Source organism: Anabrus simplex, chromosome 1 (assembly GCF_040414725.1).
Source record: "Anabrus simplex isolate iqAnaSimp1 chromosome 1, ASM4041472v1, whole genome shotgun sequence".
Classification (NCBI taxonomy): Eukaryota; Metazoa; Arthropoda; class Insecta; order Orthoptera; family Tettigoniidae; genus Anabrus; species Anabrus simplex.
The window spans coordinates 802,872,025-802,895,113 of record NC_090265.1 but is presented as its reverse complement, the minus strand read 5'-3'; the positions used below and the strand labels follow the sequence as shown (position 1 = coordinate 802,895,113).

Genomic DNA, 23,089 nt, shown 5'->3' with positions numbered 1-23,089 from the left:
CATTGCTGAAAATGGGAATTAGAAGGTCAAAAAGGATATTTGGTTTTTCTGAAATTTCATTAAGATTATGATTTGGGTTGACATATTGATCTAAATGTATGAAGCAGCTTTCGGTAATGTTAAGGAGGGGTCCTTTACTGATGATTTTGAGAATTTCCATATCTTGTTTTATGTCTGAATTTGTGCTTATAGTCATGCATATGCTGTCCTACAGCTGAAAATTAATTTATTGTATTTCAGGGCATTGACGTGTTCTGAGTACCTTATCTTAAAATTTCTCCCGGTCTGTCCGACGTAAGAAGAATTACAGCTGTTGCAAGTGATCCTGTATACTCCTGATTTTGAATAACTATTGAACTTGTTTATGGATGTGGCATTCGTCATATAGCTAAATCCAATGGATACAGCACGTTCTTTATAGAAAAAATAATCAATAAATATAAATACTGCCCTTCTACCACCTTGAAAAAAGATAAGTAAAACAACTCCTCTCTTTCTATCTTTACCTTCACCGAACAAATCTACCAAGTCACAAACATCTTTAAAAAGCACGATGTAAAAGTAGCTTTCAAAACAAAGAATAGGAATGCACAAATCTTACATAATGCCACATCCATAAACAAGTTGAAATGATCAGCAGTATTAGAACTAACAGTTCTGTGTTGTGTCGTTTCACAGTTCTTCATAAGAGCTGTAGGAACAAAGATGGAGTCTCTGCGATCAAAATGTCAAATAAAATGCATTTAACGTCAGTACGGGCCGAAATGTAAGTCCTTTCGTCGGTCGATTACGGAAATAACCGCGTATAGAAGGCGCTAAAAAAAATGACAAATGGACATTATTTAAAACCATTATTCAAGAAAAATGTGCTCATCACTTATTATATAATCTGAACTCGAAGCTGTAAGAAGACTCAAGACTAGATTGAAAGGGATTATCCAGCGGAGCTAAAGATTCCAAGTTGGAAACGAAAGATAATTCGCGACTACACGCCAATCAGCTGATATCAAGAGTAAATCGTTGCGCGGAAGATTAAATACGTAAAAAAAAAAGAGATAAATAGACTACAGTAGAACTACGTCACGAAGTGGCGCAGGGCTTCAATAAAATTTTCCCGATACTGTTTAATGTTGAAGGACACCTACTGATCAGTTGTTGAGTGCATTTACGCCAACAAAAAGATAGCGGAAAGAAATTTATTTTCAAATTGGAATATATACAGAACATCTGTCCTAGTCGATTTGGAACTGGTTTATTGGATCAACTGTACCCTAACGAAATCTATGCAATCTGAGCAACGCAAGAGATATATTAATTGGAAGATGTCAGCAATGAATCAAATATTCTATTATTGTTCTGTTTCATACGCACGAGTCTTCACCATGGGTCTGTAAGGAAGCAAGGCAATGCTGCTTGGATCCTGACAAGGCGATACGATGTTAGCTGTCCCGGATGACCAGTGATCAGTGTTGAGAAGCTACGATGTACCCGACCACTTGTGGAGGAACCAGATGACGAGATCCTAATCTCAGATGACCGGAGATGAGGAAACATCGAGACCATCTTGAGCAAAGCTAAGTCCATTATCTAAGTCGTTTTCGTAAGTAAGAGTATATTATTTCCTTTGTTGCATGTTGATGTTTGTTTTGTGCGAAGACAGTGCGTAGATAAACGTCTTGCTGATGTGATTGGAAGTAGGTATTCATCCATATGGTATGTCAATTCCACTTGTAGGCGTGGTCACCAAGTGATTTTCCGATCGTAATGTTTTCCAGTGATATGTGAGGAGAGATAGCTAGAGTTATTATTATTACCAGTGTTGAGTAAAGAGTGAAGTTGGCATTAATACCTGTGTGTCCTAATTTAATCAATGTCAATCAGTTCGAGATCTTATATAGGATGTGTTTTATGAAGGAATATGGCAGTAGACTACTCCAAGTTCATGTTAAATTTGGCACTATGACAGTAGTAAGTAAAGTAGGCATTTTATGAATGTCACGGCACGATGATGTGCAAGTTAAGGTAGCGATTTACATATGATGAAGTGAGAGTTGTTATATATGAAATATGAGTATTAATTAACGCGTCATAGATATGATATAAGGATGTTAATGATTTATGATGGTAGTATTTATTGTTTTCTTCGAGAGAGAAATAGTCATAGTTGTGCGAAGTTAGATCTAGTCACTTCAAATGATGTTTCGGAGTGTGTCACAGAATTCTCGCCAATTCCATGTAATAATTCTGGATCATACGCATTGTACATAGTTTAGGACATGATCTCGAGACGAGTAGTGCAATGTTTTTTATCCATGTTAGGATTACCTTGAGAATCATATATGTACTCAAGATAAGATTTGAGCCTTCATGGATTTACTTAGGATGATCTTGAAAACTCACACGGTGTATAACTTTATTTCTGGACAAATTTCAACCTAATAGGCTGATCACTGGTGACATAAATTTTCAAGGGAGAATTATTGTTTTTTTTTTTTAGTCGGAGATAGTGTCATCTGACCAAGTAGATTTTCCGTTGATAGTATGTGTTTTGATAGCTACATATGATATGTGTGGTGACGTTTTTTTTTTTGCAACCATATACGCACGTAGTCTGATAATCAATAAGCTAAGGTCATATTACCTTAAGTTCATAAATTAAATCTTGCGATAACGTTACTTGTAGGGTGATTACGACTTACAATGGACGTAGCTTAGCTTATGGTGTGTGACACAAGGAAATATGAGCGTCTAAGAGGCAACTAAGTAGGCGGAAGTGAATGTTTAAAATGTAAAACATACAAGAGAGTACTTGTCAAATCAAAGGAAGAAGAGCTTTGTGATAGCCTTTATTGAGAATTTTAAACCTGCAACTAGACAGTCAGTGAAAATTAAGTAATGTGACAGTTTATAGAGTAAGGAATAGGTGGTAACTAACAGAATCTAATGCTTATCCCAAGAATAATTGATTCAGACAACTTGAACTCCATTTCTTGACTGAACATTAACTCGGCAATTCTACTAGCGTTTCTTTATTTTCTTAAGAGAGTATCACAGAAAATTCTGTAAATAGTAATTAATACAATTTTTTATTTTTCTTCTTTGAGGATGCATCCTATATTCTCAGTATACTTGATTTTAATGTTTATTTTCTTGCCAGTATGGCACATGTAAATACCATTATCTGTATTCACATTAATTTATTTTATTATCGCCCAACTTTGTAAGTGAGTTGTATACGAAGGAAAACATAGCTTTTTCAAAAGTTTCCCAGATGTTTCATAGAATTTATTCTAATAATTTATGATTTTGGAGATCAATGGGCTTATGAAAGGAAATAATTTGATCCGAGAAGACATTTATTTAGGATGAATTCGGAAGATGTAATTTTTCTGAAATGTTGTTGACGGATATAGACTATAGGGTTGACAGTGAGTCACTCATTTCAAGAACTATTTCATTGGTAAAAATTTGAGATAATTTTCTTGAATATTTGACTTAATATTTAAAATAAATATGGAATAGTGAAACCTAAACACTCTTTCTCTGTGTTCTTAGAATAAGAATTAGTTGTAAGACTGTAGTAGTTTCAAGCGACGACAATTTCTCTAAGAGCTAATAAGAGTATGGTATCTAACTAGATACGAGTAAGAGACGTCTTTCTGCGTTAGTTAGAAACTACCATTAATCGACCTGGACGTTCTTCTACTACGGAACTCACACCCGTAAAACTCAGTCACCGGATTAATTGAATTTAGAGCTAGTCAGGATCTCTTGTGTCCATGCCTGGACGCGGGAACGGCACAGTGTATATATTTTAATACTTAATACTTGAAATTATTCTCAATGATGAACATACTCAAGATGTTAGAACCTAGTTCATTTTCAAATTTATTCATATTCCATCCTAGTTTTTAATGTCACTTTGTATATATTTGTTTTCATTTGTTTTTATGTCAGTTGTGTGCATGTACATTTGTTTAGTTATTAGGTGTTTTACATTAACACGTTGAGTGCCGAACCGATTGTAGCACACTATTCCACTGGTGCCAGGCATGTTTTTGAATTGCATTCCGCTGGTGCCAAAGCAATTGTACGTGTTGTAGACTGTTTATATAATCTTGGGATGTATTTATATGATGTACTAAGTAAATTTTATCTCGCCATACCATGGTCATGCGTGACGCCATATGGTGTCACATCAATTTTTAGGAAAGATAAAATATAGCGTGACGCCATATGGTGTCACAGAATTTTTTGACATGGAATGTTCAATACGAATTTCCAATACGGGATATTTATTTCCTAATTCAAATTAACGCAATATTTATGAAAACCTAGTAAAATGCAAAACAAGTACTTATATTGCATTACATATTGTTGTGAACAGTTTTCTGATAACTCTAAACAATGAAAATATGCGTCTCGGCATGCCCGAGTTCTTGTTACTCGTAATTTTTCAAACCTTATTGGCATCGTTGTTCTAACATCGTCCTTTGTACACTTGTTTCATGTGCTGTTTTCATATTTACGTTTTGCACATCTGATCGGGAAGTGAAGGGAAACGCGCTAACTGTACGCTACCTGGCTGCTGGCGCAGCTCGACGCAGCCCGGTTGGTTCACGTCCGATGCTTCGCTCCTCCCTACCTCTTCGCCACACCCCGATACTCCCGTGGTACTTCTAATTTTATGACTATTTATTTGCTCAATTTTGGCATTTAAACTTGCGCTGGGTACATGCAGTTTTCACCTTGGCATTCTACTGCCTCCCACGAATATTCCTACCAAATTTCATCCGAATCCGAGTGTTACACATGTATGCGTTCCCTCGTAAGATTATTACTAGTATCTTCCATTTTTTTATATTTTTGCACAACTGTATAAACTGAGTGATAATACGTACGTAAACGAGGAATAAACAAAGCCTGGCGCGCTTTCACCTGTGACAAAGACCACTGGCCAGTCAGTGGCTTCGGAAGAATACTGTGGCGCCACATGGTGGCATAGAGTAAAAATACATAGCTGGAATAGACCCTGAAGTTCGCCCTTCACGTAGTACCAATTTTACGCGCATAGATGTCACAGCTGATTATCTACGGCGCATCGCCTGAAACTCAACTGTGCCACCATATGGCGTCACGCCAACTCAGATTTGTAGACCACCGTGACGCCATATGGCGGCACGTGGCACCCAACGTGTTAAGGCTGAAGATGGCCAGCCCAGGCCGAAACTAGTCCCTAATTAATGTAATTTAGAATATTACATATTATAGTATTGAAAGGTGGACCATTACTACATTAATTTAACAATTACATTGTTGCTTGTTGCCGCTGAAGTTTGGAAAACAAAGGAAACTGCAAAGGTACCTATTTCCTTCTCAGAAATTTAGCTGAAGTTACCGGCGAGATATCTCGGGTGCAGCAAGGACGTGACATACTACTGTGCCTGAGATAACTAGAGCAGACATGCCAAGTATTACGATTCAGTCGTAATAATTACAAATTACCCATCACAATTATGCAATTCGTAAAGGCGTACCACAAATTAAGTTTTTTGTTTTTGTTTTGTTGATTTTCAAATCTAGGTGTATGAAGTGTTCAAAAGGATACACAAGGAATGCCATTACAGCTTGAGTTCTCAGAACATTATTTTGGTATTTCTCAGTAATAAGTTATACCTCTTTCCTGTTCCTCGTTTAAGAAAATTTGGCGTTTTCATGCGCCAAACGCACTGTGTGCTTCCAGTACCGGAAAAAGTATGTACCTGTGAAGTGGTATATCTTGCGGAGTTGTCTTTGTTCATCACATCACCAAAATTCCATGCAAGTATGAGAGTTCTTTTGTCTTTCTTTTGGCGGCAAAGTCGTAACAAACTCAGTTTCATTGTGGATATTGTGTGTGTGACTGCTGAAGTATTAATTTCGATTTTGGTTGTCAAATGTACGTATATTGCTCTATATTGGGATATATGCTAACCGTGTGTTACAAAATGCGAAAGGTTTGAAATAATGAAGTAACAAAAATCCAAATTCATGAATATCTCTGTGCTTATAGGCGGTGCACTAACAATGTATAAGACATAATTGATCGAAAATTTAATAACTTACTACGTTACTACTACTAACTTTCTACATAACTAAAGTTATGTTAGTTATGTAGTACTTATCCATACGACCACTAATAGCAAATATTTGAGAATTGCATTTTTAGCCTTCTCCTAAACTACCATTTCACTCAGCGTGAATAAAATAATTTATAGCCTAGATTGTAGCGGTTCATCGCCCGACTTCACATACCAATTTTCATTAAATTCGCTTCAGCCGTTTTCTCGTGATGCGTGTACATACAGACAGACGGATAGACAGACAGAAATTATGGAAAAGTAAAAAGTGCATTTCCTTGTTACTGTGGACATGACCAATACAGAAATACCATTCTTTTCAAATTCTGAGCAATGAACAGACAAGTCTTATTTTATATATATAGATGTAGGCCTAAAAGTTGTGTTCACCATATTTTTTGCTAGTGGCATTACATTGCATTTCCATATATTCTTACCTGAACATTTTATTATATTTTTTGTATTTGCAGGGATGTTACATGACAATCCATATTACACCTGAGCCAGAGTTCTCCTATGTCAGCTTTGAAAGCAATGTGCCGCAAATCTCGTACAAAGATGTGATCTCACGGGTACTGGAAACCTTCCAACCCGGCAAGTTTATTCTGACAGTATTTGCAAATAAGGTGAGTTTTCCTGTTGGAAATTCTTTAAGCAATTTTTTTTTTTTTTTTTTTCCCCAAGTAGAGACTAAGAGCTTCAAATTATGGGGAAGAAAGAATGAAAATGAATTTCTAAAATTTAGGAGAAAGGGTCTTCCCAACTAGTGCTAGAGGTAAAACAATTCGTACAGAAAATCAAGAACATAATGACAAGTCATTGAGGGAAGGACAAAGACACACACGAAAGAACAAGGACAATCTCCATATCTTTTTACATTGTCGCCATAAGACCTATCTGTGTCGGTGCGACGTAAAGCAAATAGCCAAAAAAGGAAAAAAAACCCAACTATTTTTACTCTGCAGTCTTCACACAGATGAGCTCTTGCCACATAGATACCTGTTCTTCTATAATAGTCTCTCCTCGATCCACAGAGCACTTGTTTCTGCTTCCTTGTTCCATCGGGAGAGCAGGCTTGAACACTTGTTGAACGGCTACCTAGATGTGGATAGTTAGGACAATAACAATGCTGGAAAAACACAGGCAAAATCATAGAAAGTGATTAAAGATTAATATAGGTCATAAAAAAACCAGAAACACAAGTACAGGAGGAGAAAAGGAGCCCAACAAGTATATTGCACAAACAATGTTTTAGTAAATTCTGGGTTAGTGCTCTTCTTATTTTGCTCTGGGTGTGTGTGATGCAAATTACACATTACAAAAGGTATATACAAAGAAAAGGAATATGCAGTCAGCCATACAAAAGCAACAGAAATAGAGTAAAAGCACAAAATTGCTAGTGGGATTTTGACATATCATTCATATTGTGGCAGGTCAGTACAGTGTACAGACTTTTCAGGTCCTGAGACGTTCTTGAACACGACGAGACATACTCTGTAACTTAACCAAATAATTTTGGGCTAGATTATCTCACTTTTAGATAGAAGTCAGTTGCTGAATGTTAGCAGCAGGATTAGGACAGTGGACAGTCGCTCTCCTTAGTTCACACTGTACGTGTTTAATTATAATTATTTTCTTTTCTGTGCTGTTAAGACAATACTTTGAGTAAATTGAGGAAAATGTTCCACCTGATCAACACTGCTACATAAAAGTAAACATTTTTATTTCATATTGTTAGACCAGTTTTGGTACCCTTGGTACCATCTTCCGTAAAATATACGGTATGCAAAATGTTTAAGAATAAGATGACCTTAAAATAACCTCTAAATATACTGTTCCAGGAACGCGCTGTACATCCTGTATTTTTTAAGGTGAATATTATTTCTCACGCGTGCCATTTACTGCAAGCTTGGTGTGTCTACATTTAGCAGAGCGAGCCAGCATGAAACACAAACAGCTGCGAGTCACGTAGGTGCAGGAATGAGATAGGCTACCCGCCGCTCAGCCACGTGCCACACGACATGGACTAGTGTTCCAGAAACTTTCGTTATGAAATTTTCAAAAGCTTCTGTGATAATGGTCGTATCAACTCGAGAGATTTCTCTTTTTGTAGAGAATTATATGAACCATAGAAAGTTTCAAGCAAATCCAGCAAGGGATTTTCACGTTAATCCACTTCTTAAGCATCATGACATCCAATGACGTATGAGCCCCAATCGTATATGAGATGAGCTAGCTAAGCAGTAGATACCAGTTGCAGCTGAGAGTACTGATGTGTCAGACTCACCATGCTGCGTCGTAATTCTGTTCGTCGGAACATATTACTGTTCAAAATCTATCTTAAATTCTGCGAGTGAAATGAACTTGGGTTCTACAAGTAAATCAGACTTAAAATTTGTGTGCAAGTAGGGAATTTGATACAGTAGAAGTCTGCCATAGCAAGTACCACATATAACGAGAACCCCGTTATAACGCAAAGTTTTTGCTGTCCCTTCAAAATTCCTATATTAAACTGTGTATTATCCTTCGGTTAGAGCGAGAGCCCTATCACCGACGTATCAGTTATTACGAGCGCTTAAGTGCGCACAATTTGTCCCGTTACAAATATTTATGCACCCCAGCGATTATGTTGCATGCGATCGATTACCTTCGGTATCGTTTCCTCGCTATTTTCACTAGCGAGTTCTCTCGGCGATATTCGAAGGCTATGAAGGGGTAGATTAGTAACACCCGTCGACTGCTGTTCCATAAAGAAAATTCGAAATGAAAGAGGACATTTTCGTAATAATTGCGTGAATTTGTCCGATAACTGTTGTTAATTCATTAAAAATAACGGCTGGCTAAACGATTGTTTAATTTTAATGCTAAATACTGCAATTAAGTAAGAATGGGATAACCTCGAGATATGGCCGCGCATAATTGATTTCAGAGGATAGTTCATATTTTCTCGCGTCTAGTTACATTTCGGAAAGGCTATTCACATGTAAATTTTCAGCGAGGAGGTTATCATTTCTCTACATGCATTACAAATATGTTTTCATGATACATATACGGTTAGGTTAGGCAACACCGTTTGAAGAAAAAAAATCTGAAATGTTTGCCACAGAAGTCTCTGAGTGATACCATATTCCTCTGAATCCAAGACTTTTTTCTCAGAATTTCATGCGAAAAAATCAAGGGTTGTCTTGCATTCCCGGCCTAACAGTAACGAATGCCACTGGCAACTACTGCGGTAACATCGTTGCTTCTTTTCACTCCCGCACGCGCACGTATTCACAAAACTCGTTGACAGACGACCGCCTCTTTATTATACATTGCTAGCCACGACAACCGATTGTACAGTGCCTGTGTGTAATGTCACTGGATCTTGGGAAATAGTGAAGAGAGAATGACGTTCTATTAACCTCTACAAAAACGTTTCTCAAATCTGCAGAATGGCATCAAAACATGCGAGCCTTCGAATTCTTTGAAAGGCCACGGCTACTCAGTGGCAGTTACAACGCGTCTACTGTACCTGATATTTTCGTGATGGATAGTAGTTTTGTAAAGATACGCGGAACAAGTATTGCCGACAAATTAACGGGTTCTCGTCGATATTATGTCAATTTTAAGTTAATGGTCATTAAACCCTCAATAAATAAAGAATAATTGTGCAGCCACAAAAAAATATACTGCATAACCAAAGCCAGTGTTTAGCGTCTAAAATGCGTACTTTAAAACAAAGGCATTCTTATGATTTTACAAAGCACTTTTTGAGCCTAATTTACATTTTAGAAGGAAAAAGTGGGGTTTTTCTTGGATTCGGAGAAATACGGTACTAGAAATTTTTCAGGATTAAATTAAACTCTCTCTTTTACTAAAAATAACAAACAAGTAAGCCATAGTGTGGATACCATCCGCGGAATCGTAAGTTTTGGATAAACTGATTGCCTTTTCATACCGATTTTAATGTACATGGGGGTTATTCCGACTTTTATACAAAAATCGGGTATAACGACATTCCGCTATAGCGAGTAAATTTTTCAGTTATGAATTCTTGCTATAACGGACTTCTACTGTATTTGTCAAGTTGTTTAAATTTTTCAGCGGATTGTGGAACTTAGATTTCTCACCATCCAGTGTTGTAAATGTGCTAATTATTTCAAAGTGACACACTGTAACATTGTCATTAACTGTGGAGTTTTTCTTAGAATACCTCTAGTTTAAAACTGTTCAATTTATTTCATTTGATATGCAAAGGTGATCTTGAAAGTGCTTAAACTGCTTTGCTGTAATAATACAAGTGTTTGCCTATTGTGCAATTCAATACTAGAGTGCTCCGATACAGGTAATTGATTCCGTGTTGAAGTGAACGGTAATCAATTCAAACTGGATTGAATTTCTTCAAAGAAATCAGTTTATTCAAATTAAATGCAGGTTGAATTGCACATCACCTTGGTGTAGATATGTCTTCAGAATCACCTACCAAGTCTCCTTGTCACCATGGAATTGAATCCGTTCTGCAGGGTCCTTTCGTCTTCATGGAATGGAGCTGGAACACCCAGGCCTGTCCAACATGGGGGTCGAATTCTTATCTCGTACTTGAAGCTCTAGACAATCTCGAAGCTCTCAGACGGTCTTGCTGCAGGGTAATCGCACGTGATTTACTCACACGAGCATCCACATTTACACACTCCCCCGACACATTTATTCGGCACCAACGATTGGCTTTAATATTGACGTAATACGAAGTTTGGACTAGTCAGAACTTTACTTGTCACGTGTAGATAGCAGAATTTAAATGTCATTTAAGAAGTTGAAGATGCGAGTAGCATCGAATTAAGAAAAAATTAATCGCAGTTCATGGATATTGGCTTCTAGAAATAATGAAACTAAAGCTTGTTCACGTATTGTGCACTGTTCATGGTTGCTTTCCACAGTAAATGATGTTGCACTTGACACACACACACAAAAAATATTAGCTGCTCAAGAGTTTATCCATTGGACACTGCATTTAGCAACGAACTGATATATTGTTAATCACTCTTATGACATAATTCAGTTTAGAAATTATGTACAGTTATAAATTCAGTTGATTACTGTTCGCTTCAACACAATCACCTGTATCGGAGCACTCAAGTATTGAATTGTGCAACAGGCAAACACTTGTATTATTATAGCAAAGCAGTTTAAGCACTTTCAAGATCACCTTTGCTTATTAAATGAAATTGAACCGAGTTTCAAACTGGACATTCTAAGAAAAACTCCACAGTTAATGACATAATGTTACAGTGTGTCACTTTGAAATAATTAGCACATTTACAACACTGCATGATGAGAAATATAAGTTCCAGTAAATATGTTGGAAGATAGTCCGCCTAGTCAATACTATTCATTTATTTACCTTTCACCTTAACATCTAGTACATGTTTCGAGAATATAATGCATTCTCTTCCTCAGCTAGTAGATTAAAATTCATTATACAATAAGACCTGACTAAAATACGGGGGCCCCCATTAAAATTCAAAACAATGAGTATGACAATGTGACATTTAAAAATTTTGGATAGTACAAACATAGAATTAAAATCCCATTTTGTCAAGTACAAATTAAAAACACAATATAGTCTAATTAATGTCTAATTAAATACAACGTCTTGTGATGATATGAATTCAGTGTCCTTGAAGTTGCCTTACGTAGTTCAAAAATGTTGAGTTAAGGATGAATAAAATTGCATTAAAACTTGGAAGTCCTGCCGATATCCACCGTTAATGGGTGTTAAAATGATGTCTATTTAAATTAAAATATTGGACACAGCGTCGTATAATGATGTGAAATTACGGTGTCCTAGGAATTATAATACTATCTTGCGTAGTTCAATTGGATTTGTACAAGAATAAATGAAGTTGCGTTAAAACTTGGAGTCCGGCCATTATCTTCGGTTGATAGATGTATTATGCAGCCAGGTTGAGAATAGGTTAAAATGGTCTATAAAAAGGAAATGAATTGAAAATTAACAAAAGGCTCCGACATGAACAAATGAGAATACAACGGGGTAAAAATATTAAACCTTACCAGTGTGATGATGTAAATATTACGTGTGGCATGCATGTGTTAGATAGATGCTGAGGCACCTGATGTTGTATGGCAACTGGTTACAGAATTACATTGGGTTGTGTGTTGGATGGAAGGAGGGGTGGAAGGAACCGCCCCTGATACTACAGTCATACTTCCCCCCTTACACGCTTGACATCATTTGGCCTCTTACTAGGGTATTGGGTTACCAATTTAAACAACTGATTGTCTTCTGCAATGTGTTCATTTAGGTTGTTCTCGTTATCAAATTTTTGCAATTTGTATATTTCTAATTTCTCTAGGGCATTCATTTGTTTGCCTTTGCTTAATGAATGTAATAAAGTCATATCACGTTCAATATTTGTGAAATGATGGTTGCTTTCATGCATGTGTTCACACATTGCAGAGTATCTAGAATGTTTTCGTGCATTGACATGCTCTTTATACCGTACCACCACACTTCTACCTGACTGTCCGACATATTTTTTTCCGCAATCTTGGCACGACAGTTTGTATACTCCTGATTTACTGAACCTACTGTTGGTGTTTACGTTATTCGAATTGAACAATAAATTATTATTATTGTCTGTCCTAAAGGATACATGGATATTGTGTTTTCTAAATAGTTTAGCCAAACTATATGATTGTTTATTAATGTAAGTGAATGTAGCGAATTTCTTTTTTTCTTCCTTATTTACAAGTAGGGTGTTAGGTCTATTCACGACCTTACTCTGTGTGGTCAAGATTATTAATAATAAAATATAAGTTCCACAATCTGTTGAAAAATTTTAAAGACTTGACAAATATCAAAGTTCCTACTTGCACACAAATTCTAAGTCCAGTTAACTTGTAGAACCCAAGTTCATTTCACTCGCAAAATTTAAGATTTTGAACAGTATTATGTTCTGACGAACAGAATTACGACGTAGCGTGGAGAGTCTGACACATCAGAACTCCCAGCTATGACTGGTATATACAGCTTAGCTGACTCGTCTTATATACGATTGGGGCTTATACGTCATCGGATGTCATGATTCTTAAGAAGTAGAATAACTCAAAAATCCCTCGGTGGATTTGCTTGAAACTTGGTATGGTAGACTTTCACATAATTTCCTACAAAATGATGTACCTCTCGAGCTGATGGTACCTCTCGAGCTGATAGACAATTATCATGGAAGTTTTTGAAAATTTCGTAATCCAAGTTTCTGGAAGGTGACACATTTAATTCTGGAACGCTAGTCGATGTCGTGTGGCAGGTGGCTGAGTGGGCGGGTAGCCTATCTCGCTCCTGCACCTACATCACTCGTAGATGTTTGCGCTTCATGCTGGCTCGCTCTGCTAAACGTAGACATACCAAGCTTGTAGTAAATGGTGCGCGTGACAAATAATATGTATCTTAAAAGATACAGGATGTACCGCGCGTTCCTGGTACAAAACAAAAAACTAAAATATCTTGTACCGGGCGAGTTGGCCATGCGGTTAGGAGCGCACAGCTGAGAGCTTGCATCAGGGAGATAGTGGGTTCGAATCCCACTGTCGGCAGCCCTGAAGATGGTTTTCTGTGTTTTCCCATTTTCGCACTTGGCAAATGCTGGGGCTGTACATTAAGGCCACGGCCGCTTCCTTCAGACTCCAAGCCCTTTCCTATCCTATTGTTGCCATAAGACATATCTGTGTCGGTGCGACGTAAAGCCACTAGCAAAAAAACTCCCATGCATCCAAGTAGACAAAAATGTAGTCCTAAGAAACAATTAAAATCAGTGCAAGGACATTAAAGGAACAGTGTTGCATGTTGTGTAGCAAAATTGTAGAAATCTAAAACATTTGTTTTACGGAGTTCATTGAATCCTGTGTGTGGAAGCAACCTTGTCTTGAAGTAACACTTGAAGTGAATGTGAAGTGCCAAGCGTTCTTGTAAATAAGAAACTTCAAGTTTGAAGTTGTGTTCACCAATTGGATGGATTAACATTAGTAAAAAACACAGATTAAATATAGAAGTACAATGTTCTTAAGTTTAAAAAAAAATCTATTCTGAATTCTCCCTAGTTGTGAACGGTAATCTGAGTGGGTCCTTCGGCGATCAGTGGAAAGAGTTAGTTGGGAAGCATTTTTTGTGTTCATGATCAAAGAGGCCCTGTGCTAGTGCAATAACTGTTTGAAAGAACCTGTTTATGAAACTCTGTTAACATATTGTACGTATACTGCAACAAGTCTTGACCATGCTTCTTGAGTGTAGCGAGCTTTCCTGGCATTTTCACTAAATTATTTTGAGAATGAACAGAATCATCCAAGCACCTTGTTCTTGTATTTCATTTACGAGGGCTTTTTTTCAAGGTCCGATTGGTCACGAAATGAAACAGCAGTACAAATTTGACACTTTTCTATTAGTAACACTTACTGATACATCACAGCTATTTTTCAACATAGTCGCCTCGCAGATTGAGAAATTTGTCATAGCGTGGTACCATCTTGTCAATGCCCTCTTGATAGAATGTTGCCGCCTGCGCCTGTAACCATCTTTGTACGCCGGTCTGCAGCGCCTCGTCGGTGTCAAAACGCTGTCCTCCTAGCCAGCGTTTTATGTGAGCAAAGAGGTGAAAATCTGATGGAGCCAGGTCCGGACTGTATGCTGGGTGATCGAAAACGTCCCATTGGAAACGCTGCAGGAGGTTCGTGGTGGCAGCTGCAGTGTGCGGCCGAACATTGTCATGGAGGAGGACAATGCCTGATGACAACATCCCTCTCCGCTTATTCTAAATTGCCCGTCGTAGACGTTGAATAGTCGCACAGTATGCGGCTGCAGTGATGGTGGAACCATGTTCCATGAATTCCACCAACAGAACTCCTTTCCGGTCCCAGAACACAGTAGCCATACACTTTCTGTTGGAGAATGTTCGCTTGAATTTCTTTGACTTACTCGGGGAGTGCGAATACATCCACTGTTTGGATTGCTCTTTTGTTTCTTCCGTTTCAAAATGAACCCATGTCTCGTCCCCTGTGACAGTTTTGTTCAAAAAATCCGGTCCTTCATCATGGTAGCGCTGGAGAAACGCTAAAGCGGCGCCCATTCACTGTGTTTTGCGACGGTCAGACAGCATCTTCGGAACCCATCTCGCACAAAGTTTGCGGTACTGAAGTGTCTCGCTCACAATTGTGTAGAGAGCTGACCTGGAAATTTCAGGAAACGAAGCACTCAACACAGAAATTGTGAACCGACGATTTTCTCAAATTGCCTGATCCACACGCTGAACAAGATCATCGGTTGACACACGCTTCCTTCCCTGGCCGCCTGCATCATGGACGTCTGTACGCCCTGCTGTAAAGTTCCTGCACCATTGTCGCACTTTGCTGTCGCTCATGTACGTTTCACCGTACACACGACTTATTCGGCGATGAATTTCGGCTGCATTGCACCCCTCAGCCTAAAGAAATAGAATTACATCGCGCACTTCACACTTGGCGGGCGAAGCAATCGTTGTAGCCATGTTTACGAGCGCGCTGCACGTTCACTACTGACGGGACTGAGGTGAGGCGCATAACGGTCATTTCAGAGACGTTGCGCAACACATCTGCGCAGCGGTTCATCATATATTCGCGGGCGTTTGACTGTCGCGACCGATCGGACCTTGAAAAAAAATAGCCCTCATATTTCCAAACTCGAAAACAGATGTCATTCTTATACAACCCAATCAAACTGTAGCTTTTTATAAGATCATAATGACATCTAATTAGTTGGTTTGTCATTTTGGAATTGTTAATATTGTTCTTCTTTTCAGGTATCGGTTGCTTCCAAGACTTCACGTGAATTAGAGAAAACCTCTTCCTTTGGTGACTGGATGAGACAAGACATCCAGTTTTGTTCATTCAAGAACTACGACCTCACCTACGCTTTCTATTCGAAGTTCCCAAGCTGAGGGTCCGCGGTGGCCCGTGGCACGCCTGGATGCCCTCCAGCCGTCGCTCGGCGCCTTTTGGGGCTTAACCCTCTGCCCCTTCATCATAATCAGTTCCCATCTTCCTTCTGTAGAACTAGTTACATAAATCATTGCAATGTATTTTGTGTTTGTTGTCCTTTGCAGTTCTTGTCGTGTAGATTTAGACTAGGTACTAAGACTGACAGTAGTAGTTTCAATGACATAGATCATAGTTCTACTTGGTGTCAGTCAAGTGTGGCTTTATCACAAATGCTCCTCCATATGGCTAACTGTTGGCTGGAAATCTGGCTCCAAGTCATCCTTGTCTACACAGCCTTTGTACCCCTATCGCTGTTCTCAGTTATCGTAAGCCCTAATCTTGTTTACATGTGGTGGCGCAATAAAATATCTTGAACAGTGAATGGTAGGGATGATTTCCCAGCTATGGTATGAAGTTGTGCAGTTAAGCCATTGAACCTCACCTATGAGGGTGACAAGCTGGTAACTCAAGGGGCTATATCAATCAGGTGTTTACTGGTTTCTTGGTTTACCGTATGGTCTTTGTTCACTGGCTAGGTAAGGGTAGGAGAATTTTGTGGGTGACTTCTTGTGCTCTTCAATCCTGCCAGATTTATACAATTGGGTTTGAAGTTACACTTCAGTGTTACCTGTCTGCAAATGCAAATAAAGTAGCATTTTAGTTGTACAACTTCTTAAATGGGTGATCCAGTTTAAGTCTTGAATCTCCAGAAGGCAACCAGGCATATTCGCTGTTGAAGCTCATTATGCTTTAATTTGATATGAAGGTTTTTGTAGAAGTGTTCCATTATCTGATCTTAACCTCATGATTATACGAGACAGTTTTTCAGTCCACTAAAATCAAATGATTTGTTAAGTAAGGGCTGTGCTGTAATACCTACAAAAAAATTAATATCTGGCAGTCTTCCTGAATGCATCTACTGCTTTTGCATTCTAGCAAGTGTCGAGTACAAAATAATTTGTGAATATCCAATGGTTGGTGGTAACTTACACATTTATGTTGCTGTACCTTGAAAAATATCATGGTTGGTAGTGCTTCTAAATGTTTCAGGTTCTCCGTAAAGCACAATATTCCTATAATTTTAAATAACAGGAAGACTGGGTGGAATGCACTTTGCTATGGGACAATATTACTTCAAAAGGAAGCTTTTCTTTATGAATATGTACCTACTGTCCTGCAGAGAAAGTTTTGTAATCTAGTGTACATTCTATCCAGTTTCTCCAATAAAATGGGTAATTACTGTGTTCCATCACACGCATCTGCTCTTACGAAAATCCTCTCTCCAAAGGAAGATTTTTGGGTATTGTCATTTTTTCATTCCTCTTTTCTTCGGCAGCCTAGTTTAGTTGCATAACAATTGATAACCTACATGGTATTGTGTAGTCTTCTGCTTTCCTTACATTTATTTCATACACTGCAATAGTGTTCCAAAATTATAGTCCATAAGCATGTTTGGTTTTGGAACAGCTTTGCCCCTTTTGTTTATAGTCTCCACAAAATCGGATCCTTGATGTACTGATGAGAGGTGTACATTCTTTTTATCCACCCATTTTGTGGCCAAGATACCATTTGCAGAGGCAAGTCATTCTCTTTTCCTAAGGTTTTTGCTGCAAAATGGGCAACATGAATTTCCTGTTTAGCCGTACAGTTCCAAATGCATTTGTATTTCTCAGTACTAAGTCCCTGAAAAGAGCAAGTGAACTATACCAATTGTCCATATAAATAGTCCTCGCATGATCCTAGCAATTCATCACACAGTTCAAAAACAATTGCCTTGTTACACAGTAGTCCTCTGGCATCGCCTGTCCTATTCACATACCGAGGTTCTTTACAAACATATATACGAAACTTCCAGCAGTCAATACATTAGTGTAAGAGTAGCAAATTTTATTCCAAAACTTGCTCTTTTGAAAACTTGAACTGTATGAAAGCAAAGCGCCCCCTGAACTTCACCAGACATTCATTGATACTTATTCTTTTTTCCAGCACATATGCCTTTTGAAACTTGTCCAACAGTAGCTGCAAAATAGGCCTGATTTTCTGAAGCTTATCATTAGGTTTGTGAAGAATCCAGGGAAAATGTAAATATGTATGATGCTGAATCATCTTGAGACAGGGTTTCTGAAAAAATTTGTGCTTCTCTAACCCTTCTCTAGGTCCAGTATTTTTGAACTAAAGACTTTTTGATTTCAGACATCAAAACACACACAGAGAAATGAACCTTGAATGCATCTTTTGTGACAGGAAACCAGTTCTCAAAAGTTTTCTTCCTCGTAGGGTTACTTTCAATTTCTTGGAGACATTTTGCTGCGTTAGTGTTGCTTCCATTCGACACGTTCCCAAAATTCGTCAGTCAAAAATTCGCCTAGCACTTCAGCCTTCCCTGGATTCTTGCCTATATTCTTGCTACTGCAGCATTCAATTCTCCATCTATATTAAATTGCACATTATTTGGTATATTGTTTGTGTGTCCACCTCCAGTCTTAGAGGTTATGCACATACCCACCTGCGTCCCCTTCATTTTCTTCAGTCGTCTAATTCTTCAGAACTAGTAATGCTAACATCACTCAAAGATAATTTGGTATCACTTTCATCAGAAAAACTGTTACTGGCATTGCTTTTCTCCAAAAAACGTAATATTCTAGCTTCATCCGGCTTTGTCACGATGTTGACTTACCCTTCGCCAGAACTTTACGTGGCAGTTGGCATGTTCAGGTTTCTATTGATATTTATAACGCCTTTCATGGTGAAGTACTTGGCTGAAGAAAGTTGCCAACAGTTTTTAGATATGTTGGGAATGCGAGTAAGTGTTAATATGTATCCATGGAAACTTTAAACCTGAACAAAGCAATAGAGAGGAAGGACTGCAATTTGTCAATGCATTTATGAGAATGTGCAGAAATTTGTCATTACAAGGCAGTGGGTTAATAGAAATTAAGGCAGAGATGAGTTATTTATAATCAAGTCTTGCTTAAAACCAGCCACAGTTATTCAGTAGACATTTAGTAGACAACTTTAGAACCACTTTGAGGTGGCATTGTCTGTAACTGAAATAATAAATCTCCATTACCAGTCACTTTTCAAGTTCTATTAAATAATTCACTTCACAACGCATTCCGGAGACTGTGCTCCATAGTCGGTTTCTTCTTGAAAGGGTAATAGGTAATAAATGATCATTTTGTTTGTTTTTTCATTGTTACATTGTAAATTCGTCTCACATCACCGTATTGAGTATCCTACTTTTTTGTGTGTTGCTCCTAATTTTCATATGGAATCATTGTAGATGGATTTGAGTAAAATGCCTGTAAAGAGTTGTCTCGTACAATAGAATAGCGTACACTTTCGTACCTCCGTCTTCATATACCTTGCTTGGCACTTGTTGGAAAATAAAAGCTGTTAAGTAATTTGGTAATATTTGCTTCTATGGATGAAGTGGATATTAGGTTGTAGGAGTTGACTATAGATGCATTCAGGAAAGTTTAACAGTACCAGAACTAAGAGTTAGGCATTTGTTGAGTTGTTCCATTATCTTTTATAAGTGCAGTGGAATGCATTTGTTATACATTTTTTTTTTAGTGAAGAATATGTTGTGCATTAGGGTTATTATATAAGTTTCGCTGTGGGTATTGCTTGGTGGAAGTCTATTGATCTAAGATATGTGGCAGTGAGCCTTTGTTATAAATCAAGTCTATTTTTACAATAACGCTGTCCAACTATTAAGTTTGATCACAGTACATTGGCAGGCTGCTGTCTTGAGGTTAATTTAACCGTGCTTTTCAAGCTAGTTATAGTAACTTTTTGGCAGTGAATTAAAAGTAAATCTATTCTGAATTTTTGTTTGCTCCCTCTTTGTTGGTAAACTGAGTAAACTTAAGTTTCTGTACTTAAAAATATTGTCATTCCATTTGTAAAATATCTTATTTAAGCTAGTCATTATGGGCAGCATTTGTTGATATTTGAGTTGATTTACAACTGTACATGTTCTAGAAGTTTGTGCTGTACTTTTTTCTTCCTGTTTTTTCTCGCTACAAGTGGGAGTTATGATTTGCCAAAAGCCATTATTTTCTTGTTCTGAATCTCGCTTCACATATTGGAAATGTCTTTCTAATAAATCATAATTATATCAAGTTTGTTAATGTTAAAGGACATTTACTTAAATTGTATAATGGAAACTAAAGTCATATACGATACCTTTGGGTGCATTGGACAGGGTCACAGTGTTGAGGTTGGTAATATATTATGATTTTCCAAGACATTTTTGTGATTTTTTTGCTTCTTTTGCATGCGTTAAAGATATTTTTCCTGCTTAAAAATAGTCATTCTTCAATACTGAGGAGAAAATACCAATTAATTAGAGATTAGTTTGACATTCAGAAACTTTCTTCAATGAAGAAAGTAACATTCTCGAGTGAGAGTATATCCAAATGACATTTTTCTATATATAGTTTTGGATATTATGTCTTATGACTAGACATTTAAGTGCAACTCAAGAACTACCTAGCAGTCACCCGAGATTGCTTTAACCTGCCAGTCACATGCAGTCATTCATATTCATTGAGTTTTGAGTGAATAGCTGCCTGTCACTGTCAGCTTAAAGCAATTTTGCCACTGACAGTTAAGGTAGCTCTTATGTACCACCTACATGTCAAATTGGAAGATATAATACCCCAACTGTAATTTTAAACATTCTATATATAATCCCTTTTAAAACAAAAAAAACTTAGTACATACAGTATTCATCTTGTAAGCAGTTCTTGCTACAATCCTTACTAATATTGTTCTTCTGTCCAAGCTACTGTACTTGACATGAGATAAAACAAATGCAAAAAATGTTTCCAAACCCAAATTGCTATAACATTCAGGTTGGTAAAAAAAAAAAGAGCTACTACTTGGTCAGTGGAACATAAGAAATAAAATTTTCATTCCATATTACTGATATTTTTCCTTTTCATGAAACAGGTACAGCAGTGATGCATTTTTTAAAAGTCTCTATCATGGTTGCTATTTTAAACCGCTCCATTTTGGAAGAAACTGTAAGTTTGTGATTCCTTTTTGTTTCCAAATAACTTTGTTCAATTATCGCTGCCAAGTAGTGTACAGTATTTTACACATATAGTCTTTAGTTTCTGAAATTCCAGACTTCTTAGTGCTAATTACCAGCATTGGGCATTCTTTATAGAAAATGGAGGTTCTAGTGCATTTATTTGTTATAATGAAGAAGCCTTCTGATCCAGCAGTTTCTGATGCCTGGATGTAGGGCATGATCCAAATATCAGAATGAGAAAGTTATGCATTAAGCCTGAATATGGGAGTTCTGCTGTATTAAGCCTATTTAAGCTCCAGAATGGCAAGTCTTGCAATAAAACGGTTTGCCCCATAAGAGACTGTACAATTATGCTATTTCCTTGTTCTCGGCTTCTCATTTTATCCAAAACATACTGATGGTAAGTGTTGAATTGAGCAGTTCTATTATTATATACTTGTTTGGGTACCCGTAGTTTCCTGTCCATGCTCAGTTGTGTATAGCAGATCGTATGGATGCTGCACTGCTGGTGGTAAGGATTTTGGTAGATCGGATACTTACGTTACATGGAAATGAGTCTTGAGTCTTTGATGCAGAAAAATTGAGTGGTAACTCTCCTGTATAAGTGAGATGATGTATTCTCTAGCAGAGAACTCTGAATTGACTTTAGTTCATTAGCCTTAGCACCTAATTTTCTTATTTGTCCTGAACTGTTTTGCTGGTTGCTACTTAAACACACTTGTTAATTCTTCTTTTCTTCATGGGGCCTCTAAATATTAGTTCCTAATTAGTGTCTACCTCTTAAGATCTTTTGCTACCATGTTTTTCCTTCATTCCCACCTAGATATACCAGCTCCTTTCACAAAGCTGCAGGTTGTTCTTATTGGGTCTTCTTGGATTTTTTTTTTCTCCCTTCACCTGGTAGTCCTAGAGTGGAGAGTCTCATTCTACCCAGCGCCTTGAATTCAAGAAGTATGTATTCAGCTGATTCCTCTGCTTCATTGCATTTCCTACATATATAGTCTCTTATTACTCCAATTCTGTGTAGGTGTTTTTCTCAGATGGCAGTGTCCTGTCAACAGTCCTACTACCCATCTTATATTTTCTCTGCTGAGTTTCAACAGTTCTTTAGTATGCAGCTAGTTTGGTCCTTTTATTAGTTCCTTTGCAAGCCTGCATCCTGGAGTTTTTTTCCAGTTCTCCATTTGTTTCTTTTATACCCATATTCCTATGTAGTGTCGGGCTTGTCCATAGGAAATCCTGCATACAGGTCCTGGACCTACAAAATATGTTTCTGCCCCTTTCCTGGCCAGTTTATCTGCCTTCTAATTTCCTTCTATACCTGCATCACTGGTACCCATATTATTTTGACAATGTTGTACTTTGAGAGCTTCAGGAGAAGTGAATGGCAATACTAGACAATTCTAGATATTATCCGGACCGCTTCTAGTGCCTTAATGGCTGTCCTTAAAAATGGAAATGTTCTTATTCCTATAGTTCATTTTCAGATTTTCTTCAAGACATCTTGCGATAGCTATCACTTCAGTTTGAAAGACTGTAGTGCAGTTTGCCCAGGCTCGTCTGGTTCGATCTCTCAGGTCTTCCCCCGTTGATCCCTCCTCCTGTGCCATCCACAGTGTTTGAGCCATCACTCCACCACACTATCTTTTTCAGTATTCCATTTGTTGATATGTCAGCCTTCTTTTATTATTATCTGGATCTCATAAACTATTTTTCAAAGTTGTACTTTGGTATCATATGATCAGAAGGCATGTGCAGAACTTCCTCTGTTATTATTACTCTGTTAATTTTACAGTGTCCTAGATTGGGTCTTTGTGCATCCCAGCTCTGATTGTGCCAATCTATATAAACTCATTCTAGCCTGTCCTTTTATTAAATTGCATAGTGATAGCAGGTCTAGTAAAGTATTCAAGGCTTC

At 37.7% G+C, this 23,089-nt stretch overlaps 1 protein-coding gene across 1 annotated transcript in view; it reads left to right on the top strand.

The window, feature by feature from the left end:
- Positions 1-21,924, top strand: part of SamDC (S-adenosylmethionine decarboxylase) — a 122,343-nt gene extending 100,419 nt beyond the window's left edge. The window contains exons 6-7 of the mRNA XM_067136317.2: positions 6,590-6,745; positions 15,950-21,924. Of these exons, the coding sequence (XP_066992418.2) occupies positions 6,590-6,745; positions 15,950-16,087 (294 nt within the window). The 3' untranslated portion in view covers positions 16,088-21,924. The remainder of the gene's footprint in view (positions 1-6,589; positions 6,746-15,949) is intronic.
- The last annotated feature ends 1,165 nt before the right edge of the window (positions 21,925-23,089 follow it).